General features: G+C 44.7%; 1 protein-coding gene across 2 annotated transcripts in view; it reads left to right on the top strand.

Moving 5' to 3' along the window:
* Positions 1-12,477, top strand: part of INTS3 (integrator complex subunit 3) — a 1,800,341-nt gene that overhangs the window by 54,717 nt on the left and 1,733,147 nt on the right. For both annotated transcript variants that reach the window (XM_069651244.1, XM_069651252.1), the window contains exon 3: positions 8,641-8,724. In XM_069651244.1, the coding sequence (XP_069507345.1) occupies positions 8,641-8,724 (84 nt within the window). The remainder of the gene's footprint in view (positions 1-8,640; positions 8,725-12,477) is intronic.

The following is a 12,477-nucleotide window of genomic DNA, read 5'->3' on the forward strand; positions in this document are numbered from 1 at the left end:
GGCGATCATAGGCCTCAGGGGGGTGGGGGGGATCAGTGGGGTAGGGCTCTATGTGCCTGTTCGACCGCAAAGCCTTCTGACAGTACCTCGGCTCCCACTTCCTGTAGCAGCAGGTTTTCCACATAATTCGTGGGGTCTCTTCCTTCCTCTCCCTCCTGCAGTACAACAATCCTTTGTTTTTTCGGGCTCTCCCTTTAACATCTTCAGCTCTGTTCTCGAGGGTGCGTACCCTATCCAGCATGTCTGTCATCTGGGACTGTGCGTTGGTGATGTTGCTGGTGGTAGTCTGCACCTGCTGCTCTACTGTGCTCACCCGGTCTGCCAGGGCCCAAATATCCTGTCTTAGAAGGCCCACGTCTACTATAACTGCATCCAATTTATGCTCCAATTAAGCTTTTAGCTCTGCTATGGCCTTTAGTACGCGGCCGTCGCCCTGTTTCCCTTCTTGTAGCTCGGGCCCTGTCGCAGATGTGGTAGCCTCTGCTGAGGTGGGCTGGTTCATGTCACCTTTGCGGGTGAATGCTTCCATGCTGGTCTGTTTGCCCTTTCCCCCCTCAGTGTTTCTCAGGCATGTTTCTGCTTATACTTTTGTATCCAGAAACTTTGTTGCTCTTGTGCTAAATGATGGTCTTGGTATCTTAGGATCTTGCTTCCAGTCTGTCACCATTCAGGTTTGCTTTTGGGGCCTCGCTTCCCTGTGCTTGCCGTTCTATTTCGTCGGAAGGGTGTTTTACTCCCTCCTTCCGTTGGGATGTGTCGTCACTCCTATGTGCTTATATGATGGTACCCTGTCTTGTGCACTCAGTTTGTGTTCTGGGGGCCATGGGCCGACCTTTGTTCCCTACATCCTTCTGTGCCGTTGCACCAGGGCGGTGGGTTGTGCCCTCCCACGTATTTATGTTGGTATGAGAGCCATTCTGGCTAATGTTCTGTTCTTTCTTCACTTCCCTAGAGCTTCTCTTGCACCGTACTGCGCTGCTGTTGCGCTCTCACCTTGATCGTGAGAGTATGTGTCTAGCGGTCAGCTGAGAATTCTGGTTGGCTTGGGGAGGTCTGTCCTGCGCTGTTGTACTTCTTGGCGTGTCTTGGAGGCTGCTTATCCCCCCTACGCTCTGCTCCTATGGTCACTGAGGTGGGTGCCCCGTGTTTTCCCCCCTTCTTCGGCCCTTGGGTGTTGGTGGGGGCTTGCTTGCCTCCTCTGGGCTATCTGCGTGTCTTGCGCGGATTTCCCCTTCCCCTCAGGATTTGCGACAGTTGGGCATCAGGAGCTGGTTCTGTTTATGCTCCGATTTGTCTCGGGGCATTTGTTGGCTTTTTGTTCCTGTCCTCTATCCCTTGGTGCCTCCGCACTCTAGTTTGTGGGTAGCCGGGATGTGTGTTCATTTAATGGCTCCTTCAATTGTTATGTAGGCAGTCCCCTCTGCCCCTCGTCCTGGGACGATCGGGGTTATTCCTGCCCAGGTGCTATTTATCCTACAGTGGTTTTTCCCCCCCGGGGGCCCTGTGTTGGCCTCTTGCTTCCTCGCCGATTTATGGCTTCCCTTTTATGCTCTGGGCTCCCCCGCGCTCACTGCCTAGCGGGGCTACCCAGGCTATGTGTATGATGCAGCTGTAATTCTGCCCTTGGGCGGGCGTGCTGCTGTCTCGCTTGTGCCGTAGTGTGGATGCCCCGCAAGGCGGGGGGCCTGTATGTTGACTGTCAGCTCACCTACACTTCCCTACTCGTGCTTACCCCCCCTTGCTGTTAGTCCTGAGCTCACCTCTTGTGCTGCTTTCTGGCCCTTGCAGCGCTGGCAGTCTTCCCGTTACTCTCCGCCCTCGGTCCATGCTTCCTCCTCTCCACCGCAGCTTCACAACCTGGCCGCGGTGTCCGGTCTAATGGTCGAAAATAAAAGATCAAATGACCATTTGATCGAAAGTCAAATGGTCGGAAAAAAAAATGGTTGAATTTTTTTTTTTTAATTTTTTTATTTATTTATATTTTTTTTAGTTTTGTTTGGTAAAAAAAAAATTAATATAGAAAAAGGGGGGGTTGAGAGGGAACCCCCATAAAGAAAAATAGACCATTTGACTCTCGATCAAATGGCATTCATTCGATCATTTGGTTTTCGACCAAATGACCTACAAACCCTGGCCACTTCTCGCTTCGGGTTGAAGCTAGAGCTGGTTCCCTCTTGCGGTTCCTCCTCCGAAACTTGCCTCAGCCTTGTTGCCTGCTATTCTGTTGCCTATGCTGGCTTCGGCGCCCACTTTCCGGCTCCACCTCAACGTTGAAGCCAGCACCCATCCACCATCTTGCCTGCTCCTGCGTGGCTTCTCTCCACTTCCCGTTTGACTGCTTTCATTGGTCTTTTCGCCACAAGCTTCTCCCTGGACGTTCCTCAGACCTTCAGACACCTTCCTGCTGCATTTATTTTAAGTTTTTATAGATATTGGGCCAGTATGACTGCCTCGTGTACAGGATCACTACGGAGCTCAGAGTTCCAGCCACTCACTGCATGGCCGCCAAGCCACGTCCACGAGATCAGTGTTAACCTGTCACGGGATTTAGCCCAGAAGCATTCAATCCTCAGGGACTCCCCTATAGTATGAAAGAACGATCCATCCGAGATAACGCTGTGCAGACATCCCAGATGTGCAGCCCACCCACACCTAAAGTGCTGAGTGCGTGCATAGTACCCTCTGTGTAGAATTTTAAGATGAGCCAATCTGAATCGGTTGGGATTGCCACCTCCCTTGGGTGTATTAGGGCCTCTATCCATTCCTCCGGGTCTATGGGGCTCAGTTCGTCTTCCCACTTAGTCTTTAGGATGACCAATTTGTGGGTTGTAAAGCATGCGATAACCTGATGTAACGTGGAGGTGACCTTGGTGGTTATCCTTTCTGTTGGTAGATACGCTTCCAGTGGTGAACACTGTGGGATCTCTCGCCGGTCTCTAAGATGCGCGTATGGGGCATGTGTAATTTGAATGTAGTGATAACTTTCCGAACCTGGCCGGCCAAATTTATTTTGCAAATCTGTAAATGGACCCGCCTTTAAACCTCTTTGGAAGACCAAGGCTAAAGTTACTGGTATGGCCAAACTTGAATCTTCAGTCCGTGCCCTGAAGAATGGGCCGTAATATGTGTCTATTAATATGTTGGGGAATTGTAAACACATTCTGTATGAGATCCACCCTCTCTATGCGCGCTCTCTGTATGTACGCTTTAGATTAGGATTTTTACTCCCAGCACTTTATACCCGTTTTTGGTCTGCTTTTATTATTGGTGTATGCCCCCTCTGTAACACAGCTGATGAATCCTTACTGCACTTTACGTTAATATGCCCCACTTTCCTTTCCTTGAGGCTTAGGTACCAGAGACCCATCTTATTGGTGCTGTGCATAAGAAATGCATGCAATGCCATGCTGCTTTTCTTTTGTTCCTCTTATTGGAAGGTTATTTTTTTGATTGCTAGTTCTGTCCATCGTGCTTGGCTTCTAAGAAGTAAATTGCTGGGGAGTGTGCGAGTTATTGGCAGGGTCTCCTGAGAGGCTGCGAGCTTCGCTCTCCTCTCAGATTTCCCCTCAGGTGGAGGCTTTAATTTAGATTTTTTTTTTTTTGTATTTTAACCTTTTAGACCAAATCTCTTATGTCTATTTTTATCATTCTGTATTTTTATGTAACAATCCACTTTGTATTAATGTGGCTTTGTTTTGTATGTGCTAATGGTTAAACCGAATAAAGCTTTTAAAAATGGAACCAGGTTCCCTCCACCACCATATCGCCTAGGACTGTGATATTGCATCGGTGCCATACCTTGAACCTACCAATCTTAATGTGTTAAGGCAGCAGCCTGTTATACCGCAAAGGTTTTACCAGTGTCAGCTTTGTATCCCATCCCAAGCACCTAGTCATCTCGTGCCAACCCTTGAGTACTTGTAATGTCATGTGAGGGAGTGCGAGTTTAAATATCTGTTTTTCTTGATTCACTCGTATTTGTCATGGAAACCTCGAGTGCGAACTCTTATTACAGTGTCGCAGCACCATTGTTGAGGTAGTTCAGCTCCCCTAAAGTGTTTCCCATGGCACTCACCCGGAGGTGTCTTACTATGCCTTCCTCAAGGAGCCAAGTGTCAGGTCCCTGGGCACACATTTAATGTTGAACCCAAATAACATGACCGCACATCGGATCGATCGTTTTCGACAGATTCCAAAGGTCCTATCCTTGTCCAGGTAGTTTTAAGAAATGCAACTTTATTCTAGTAACATTGTCTGGTCTGGCGTGACTTTCTGAAGTCCCTTCCCCTCAGAGTAGACCTACTTTGCAGCGGGTAGCTGGGGGGAGAAGGGTAGCAGGTGGGGACACAAGTCCTCCACCCTTCTCCTCAATAGATAAACTTGGCAGCTTTCTGTCCTAGCTCATGGTTATTTGGACTTTCCTGTGAAAATGTAGGCATCCTGCTGGCAGTGAGGAAGCCCAGTAGCGTGTCCCAGTACTTCAACAATTGTCTACATTTTTCACAATGGTAACTTTTAAGTGTTTCAGTCCCATGATATGCTCTCTGGGCAATGCCCTATCCTTACCTATCTTCCTCTGGAGTACAAAAATACTCTTGCAGGCCTTAAATGTTGACCAATGACCTATGGAAACAGACCAACTGAATTTCCTTCTTGTCCTCTCATTCTGTAGTGAAGTGTCGCTTTGGCGAAAAGCTATAACTCTTTGCTTCTGTATAGGACCCTCATTCTACTTTAGGTCTTATCTATCTAGCTTACTCTTACAAAGTAAACTTTCACCAGAGGCGACATGGCACTAAAAAAGATGTGAAACAGCAAGGCCAAAAAAAGATGAAAAAATCAGGCGAAAAGATACGTCGTAAGTTTAGCTTTACATTTTTTTGTAAATCTGTGGGAAGACGGAGGGGAAACAGGCAGAGAGTTGCAAAGCATTGGGCTTGCCACAGAGAAGGCATGACCACCAACACAGTCCAAATGATAGCGAGGTACTAGAAGAAGGGCTGGGTTGGCAGAACGCAAGGTGGGTGATGGACAATAAGGAGTAACTTTCTCCTGAAGTGAAAGTCAACAATTGCGATAGTGAGCCCTATGAATCAAACAAAGCACTTTGAACTGAATAGGTGCTAAAACTGGGAGCCAATGCTATTTGCAGCGTGCTGGGGGAAACGGGCTGACTGTAAGGAATCCCAGAGGCCAACCGCACTGTAGTATTTTGCAGAACTTGAAGACGATTTAACTGAAAAGGGGGTTGGGCAAGTAGGGTAGGATTACAATGCTCAAGGCTGCCATTTGTATTGGCAGCAATGCCAGGAACCTGAAAGCTAGGTGGAATAAAGTTGATCACGTTCAGAAAATAACAGTGCTACAAATTGCACCAATCTGAGCATCAAGTGACAATGAGGCCATAATCCTAACCTCCAGGTCCTTAACTGACTGAACAGGGACTGGAACAGTGGCAGGATTGGAACCCCTCTCAGGTGTGAGTGGGAGGCCTAACAGGGATCCAACCAGAGCCTGTCCGACCCCTTTGGTGGGCATTGGCAGCAAGTATGGCCCCAATCCCCACCCCCTTTGTACCCACATGCTTGCCTGCAGACCATTATCTCCATGCAACACACTTAAAGGACCCTCTGTTATTGATATGACTGGCTAGTAGGATTACCGGTAAAACATTCTTTAACTGATGAAATGTGTCTATAAAGAAGTATAATGGAGTCAAATGAATCTATTCTGCTTCTTATATGTATCTAAATAGATGTATTACATAAACATAGAACATTTCGAGTTAAAAACGTCAATGTTCTGTGCACCCCAAAATGGCTTGTGCTTAATAAATGTATATCATATCACATGAGTAAGAGTGCTTCTGCAGTTTTGAGTGTTTTGTGTGGTGCGTGAAAAGAGGAACTTTGTGTAAGGAGTAAATGTGAAGTTGATACTGGGTAGAAGGAGGTGTGTAGTAAGGGGGGGAGAGAAGGTGTCTAGTAAGGGGGAGGGAGGAGTCTTGTAGTGGAGGAGGGAGAAATGGGGGTGGGTGGCTTATGGGGAATAGGAGGGAGGGAGGGGTGGAGGGGTGGAGGGGGAGGAGTGGTGGAGGGGGAGGATGGGAGGGGTGTGTGAGTGGCAATGAGGAATGGAGCAGCAGCAAGGGAGGGGAGTTGTTAAATCAAAGGGTGATGGTGAGGAGTGAAACAGAGGGACGAAGAACTGGTTATAGCATTAGGTTGAGGTGAGTGGTCTTAAGTAATCCTGCAAGTGCAAGGCACTATCCGGACTCCCATTAGAACACTAACCTATTGTTAGAGAAGGGACAGTTAGAAAATCCCTGAGGGAGTTTTGATAGCTTGCATATAGGGAAACAATCTCTAGGAGAAGCAAATATAGTAGACCGTAGTGTTACCATTTGGTTAAACTAAGCAGGTGTTGGATGCCTGGTTTAGAGAGGTCGTTTGTGGGGAGACGAGCGAGAGACGGTCGGACTAAGCCCCTCAAATACAAATAAACGCTTGAATGATCAGCACCACTATTTTCTGTACTGTATGTGACAAACCTAATGAGCCCATGGGCACAGCAGAACTACATCTACTTGGGTATAAAGCAGCTTTCCTGGTACTCTAAATTCAGCCTGCCAAGTTAGCTAATTAGTTGCTTTTTGACAGGGAACCTGTAGTCTCTGGGAACCTCAGGTAAGCAGCCAGCATGCATGAGTCCAAGAAGTACAAAAAGGAAATGTTGTTTAATACTTAGAACTCGGGCAGGAAGGGTACAAGGGAGAGATAGGTTTAGACATCCTTTTAACTTGGGTTCCCATCTCCAAGTCCCTCACCAACGGTCCTCCTCAGACCCCTCTCACACAACATTCTACACGCACTCTGACATTCCTAAGATAGCTCACCCACACAGACAGCTAGGAATCATTAACTCCGAACACAACCATGCCAGGTAAACCTACCAGACACCACAAAACCATACACTATTTCCCACAGGGTGTTGTGAACCCATCCTTCGTTGTTACCAAGTGTTATCAGACTTCAACGTGAGGGAAGTAATGTTTCAACCTTTTAACCCCACGTCCCATTTTGCGTGGGTTCTCTGTTGCCTGGCCATTCAAAGGGCCTTTCCTTTTACCTGTACATCCAAAAGACGCTTTCTTACTTTTGAAAAGAATTGTCTGGATTATCAGGGCTCCAAAGCATCTTTTGAACGCAGGGTGGTGTCGGGAATGTTGGAAGCTTACACAATTCACAAAGTCTCCTCCATAATGTATTCATGTTAACTTAGTGAAGCTGTAGCCTGATCGTTGCTTTTCGACATCCTCTTTCTGTAAACACTGCCCTATGGATTTAAATTATTGGAGTGATGCTCCGTTTTGGCTAACAGTTTTCGTTAGCCTGTTTAAGTTGTAGCTGTCCAGCCCCCCGAATGCTTTGGACATTTCTTAACAGTATAGAAGAAAGGGAACGGGACATAGAAGTATGTAAGTGTTACCATAGTGAATATTATATACTCTTAGTCCACCTTTCCATTTCCGCATTCTAACCAACCTCACTAGAATACTGGTTGTCTGCTAATCTCTGCGTATGTGTATGGAAAAAGTCTGGAGACTGTATGTAGGGGGCACATGCAGGACAATGGTTTAGGGTCTGTCGGTAAGAGGGGGGGTGCTACATGTAAAAAAAAATGCAGTGAAAGAAATTAAAGATGCGAGACTCACAGCAGTGGAGGAGCAGGGACTTTTGAACGTAAACATGTTTCAAAACCTTTTGGATCCATGGAAAGTTCACTGCCGGAGAAAAACGTTGCATTTAAATGTATTGACACTTATACTGGGGAAAAAAGTTAATGTTTTGTAACTCGTTTTCAGCATTGAAGTGAGAACCACGCTCTTCTGAGAGCTACACTCCGTGCCTGGGGAACGTGAGCGGGCCTGCTCTGGATGGGGGGAGCTTTAAACCAATTTACTCCTTGACTGCTGAAATGAGTTACCGTTTCAATGTTTTTGACACTGCTTTTTTTAATTTGCAACGTGGATGAATGGGCATTCTCAAAACATCTGACACTATGAATGACACTAACTTTAGTGAACTGTAGTCGCCGATCTGTTCATTTTATGTCTAGCACTATGGTTCTCATTTTCTTGACATGCAGGTGACTGGTTGCACTTTCCATTACATGGCTAATATTTGTAGGATCCCATGAGAGGCTTAATTTCTCAGCGGGGCATCATTTGCTTCATAATCTCCAAATGAATAGAGTATGATTAAGCTATACGGCTGTTCCTTTCATGGTGTAACGGACTCCGCACCGTTTCCCTGCTTTTGTTCTGCATCCCAAAAGGTTGCTTTGTATCTTCAATGCCCCTGTTTTCATAGTCTGGGAGTGCATCACTGCTACAAAGTCCTTCTCATGTGACTTGGTGCTCCTGTAACGCATATGTTCGTCAGCTAGATCTTAACTATGCATGTCTCACAACGTCCTTCGATTTGGTCTGTGAAACTGATTTTCCTTCCGTCTCTATTAACATAATGTAATGAAAACTAATAGTGTTGCCTTGTAAAACAATCTGATAAAATATGATTTTTAAGTGCAGAACTGCAGTCTCATTTATGTGGTCTCTAACCTCTTTTCTCCCTTTCCTAGGTGTGTAAAGGAGCTTCTCAACATGAAGAAGTCTGTCTGGGACTTTTTACTCTCGTCCTTACAGAACCTACCCAGGCTCAGCGGGTAAGGGATTGTAGTAAATGTATAGTTTATGGTTTCATTTTTTGTGTCCGAAGTCAAACGGGTTGATGTCATCCAGTATCTATGAAACTGTACCGGCTGCTTTCCTACATCGCCCCTTTTGTTGACAACTCGTGATGGAATAGTTTTGACTAGACCTGAGGACTTTTTCATTAGTAGTTTGGAGGCTCATGTGAATTTGCTAAATGGCATTCCGGCTGATTGTCAGTCGGTTGGTCTCGCAAACATTTCATATAGGTCGAAATTTATTTTAGCACAGTAAATCTTCAGGGCATATTATGGAGGAACAGGGTTATTTGGCCTGATTCGTAGTGTAAGAAAAAAACGCGAAATGATGACCTTAAAAGGGTGCCTGAAGAGAGGAGGGGGTGGGGATGAAGCGGGGGTTACAAAGAGGACACAAAAGGGCTGTGCAGCTATGAATGTTACCCAGACTTTTTATTCTAATAAAATCTCAATAAGTTAATATGCTTGCTGAAGAGTTTTGCCTACCCTGCAGGCCACAAATGTGGATCTGGGTAGGAACAACTCGCTCTTTCTTCTTCTGGAAGTTGATCAATTAATCAGCAGAAGTGGATAATGGAGATTTCGTGTAAGATATCCACCTAATTAGGTTTGGGACATAATCCATGACATGCAAGGCATGCTCAGAGCTGCTTTTCAACATTCTGATGTTAGTAAAACTAGTTCGGATTATGTGCACTATGAATATATTGAGTTCATGGCAGATATGCATCTCTGAAAGGGAGAGGACGGTCCCAGTGAAATGCTTTTCATGTGGCAGTTTGACAAGTCCCAACATCCCTTTAGTAATGACTATTGCATTTGGCATACTCTGCTCCAGCCTTACCAACATTTTAGAGACACTGGTCTGACTAAGTGTCTGTAACTGCCAAACCCTGCTAACAGTATTTAATTGCCAGGAAAGAATGCCCTCTGCTGGCAGTCACTGAGGTATAGCCAGAGGCCAGACCTACTATTAGTCAGGGATTTTAATGCTAAAATTGGGGATGACTTGAAGTATAGTACTGGGCAAGAACCTTTAGACGATCTCTTATGAATACCTTGCAGGAAATTGTCCATTTCAGCCCACGATGCGAGGGGCAGGGCTTTAGCAAAATGTATGCTATTACATCAATTAGTAGAACTGAATGAACGGTGTATGAGGGATACACCATCAAAATCTATTTCTAAATTGGGTACGAAAAATACTGTCATAGATTATGCTATCGTAGATGGTCTCTCTTTTAACAAAGTAAACCCATTCGCGATTATAGAGAGATTAGATGGCGATCATAGTTCTCTGACAGTGGAATAACAGATACAAGAAAGGAAGGAGACATCCTACGGCCATGAACCACGGCTTATTCCGCTTGAAAAGACTAGGAAAATTGAATGGGATGGGGGGTGGTGGTGGCCCTTATACGCCAGACCTCAACATCCTGCATACATACTGGAGTACAAAATGAGACTGACCACATAAGGATTGTCTCAGATTTCGAATATTTGAGTTCTATCCGGGATAAACTCAGGACATCTGTGGGAAAGTCGGATTCCAAGAGTGAAAGGAAGAAGGGGGATGCACGATGGTTTGATGCAGAGTGCAGATTTGCAAAATGGAATTTAAACCACGCGGTTCAGGATGACACCAGTAAGGAAGGCCTCAACTCTATACGATTTTAAAAATGCGAATATAAGAATCTCCTAAAAGATGAGAATCTTCATTTTATTTTCAATCAATGGGAGTACCTCCACAGTATGGTTGAAGAAAAGAACGTTAAAGATTTTTGGAGATTGGTTGCAGACGGATTCATAGCAAGTACGGAAGGGGACAATGGAGCTATTACCCTCGATAGCTGGGTCACACACCATTCTAATTTATTAAATAACCCCGAAATAGACAGATCAGCTAGTAAAGATATAGCCCAAGTGCTTGCAGAAAACCTAGTTTTTGATGAGGAGGAAGTTAAGTTAAATATCGCCCAAATAAAAACCGCCCAATCTCCCTGTTGGATATCTCGGGCAAAATATTTACAGGATGTCTTGGAGACTGACTTATGTCCTGGGCAACAGAGAATAACAAAATACTAGAAACCCAAGCTGGATTTACGAAAGGCTATGCTGCATGAGATCATTGTTTTGTTCTTCAAACTATAATCGAAAAGTATGTGAAGATCAGAGGCAGCAAAGCATTTGTAGCCTTCCTAGATTTATCTAAGGCATTTGACTCCATTGATAGAAATCTGCTATGGAGGAAGCTGACTAAAATAGGTTTTCCGGCATATTTACTACAGACAATACAGATGGTTTTGCAGCAATACTTCAATTATGATCTGCTGTGCAGAGCCAAATGAATACTCTGGACGTATTAACACCAATACAGCTATCAGACAGGGATGCCCACTTGGCCCTTCTTTTATTCTTCCTGTTTTCAAGCAATGCTTAGCCTCATGACTCAAATTTTAAGGTATTTCCAGTAAAACTGAATGGGGTCCAATATAGAACACTTTTATATGCTGATGACACAGCATTGATTGATCTCACTGGAAGGGGACTGCAACAGAGCTTACAGTATGCAAATGTTTTTTTTTTAATTAACAATATTTTGCTGAATCTGTCTAAGACAAAGATTGTAGTCTTTGGAAAAGGAAGGCCTTAAGGTAGCTGGTGTATCGACTGAGAGAAAATAGGTGGTGGACACCTGGGAGTTCTTTCTTCGAGAACCAGGACATGGGCCGCTCATGTAAAAGCTTCGGCTCAGCGGATGGAAGTTGGTTTCAGAGGCCTCCAAAGATTTTACTATATGTATGGATGTGAGCTATGGCGTTCTGCCTCACACAGTAATCTCGAATTCATGCAAAATATATTTCTTGGGAAGTTAGTGGGATTATCACCAGCAACATCAGGGGATTCATTCCGGCGTGCACTGGGAATTCTCAGTATAGGACGTCGGGCAGGTTTTAGATGTAAAATTCTTCATGAAGGTCACGTTTGACTCATCGTTGAACCCTAATATCTGAAATGCCCTAGCACAAATGCTAGGCGGCCCGGTACAGGGTACATTTTCATGGCTTCTGGCTGGAATTAATTTGTTGGACGAATGGGGTCTGGGTAACATGGGATTACTGCGCTCGATGAATAGAAGGCAAAGGATACATTTAGTCGGGGAGCATCTAGATCAGGACAAATGCATTAATACCCAGAAGCGCATTTTAAAATTGACCTCCCTGAAAATGTATCGTGAATGTTGTGCGACTCTGAGCCCCCAAAATGTTGCCTTAAAGATTAATTGACATGAGTGCAGAAGAATTATTTTGATTATCAGATTAAATGTCCTTCCATTGTGTGCCATAACACCATGGACCGAATCTGCTCGTGTGACATGGGAAGCACCGGAAATCTAATACATTTACATTTTATACATTTTTTATTAACATTTCCTAAAGAACATCAGGACACGTGCAGAGGCCATGATTTTGATTGTGTTCGGAAGAGGAGGATTTTATGTTTGTCTTATTCTTTGGTAAAGAATCTTGGGGAAAAGACGTATTTTATGATATGAGAAATGCTAGGCTATTGACTTAAATTCGAATATCCCCAGCATTTTTAGTACTGAAGTGTTTTAGTGTTAACTGGCAGGCTACCTTGTATTTATTATTGTATGTCATTTTAGTAATGTGTGAATTTAGTGGTGTAAACCGAATAAAATCTCTGAACTGAACTATAATTGAGCTC

The sequence above is a fragment of the Ambystoma mexicanum genome, chromosome 1p, assembly GCF_040938575.1.
Source record: "Ambystoma mexicanum isolate Mex_15411 chromosome 1p, UKY_AmexF1_1, whole genome shotgun sequence".
Taxonomy (NCBI): domain Eukaryota; kingdom Metazoa; phylum Chordata; class Amphibia; order Caudata; family Ambystomatidae; genus Ambystoma; species Ambystoma mexicanum.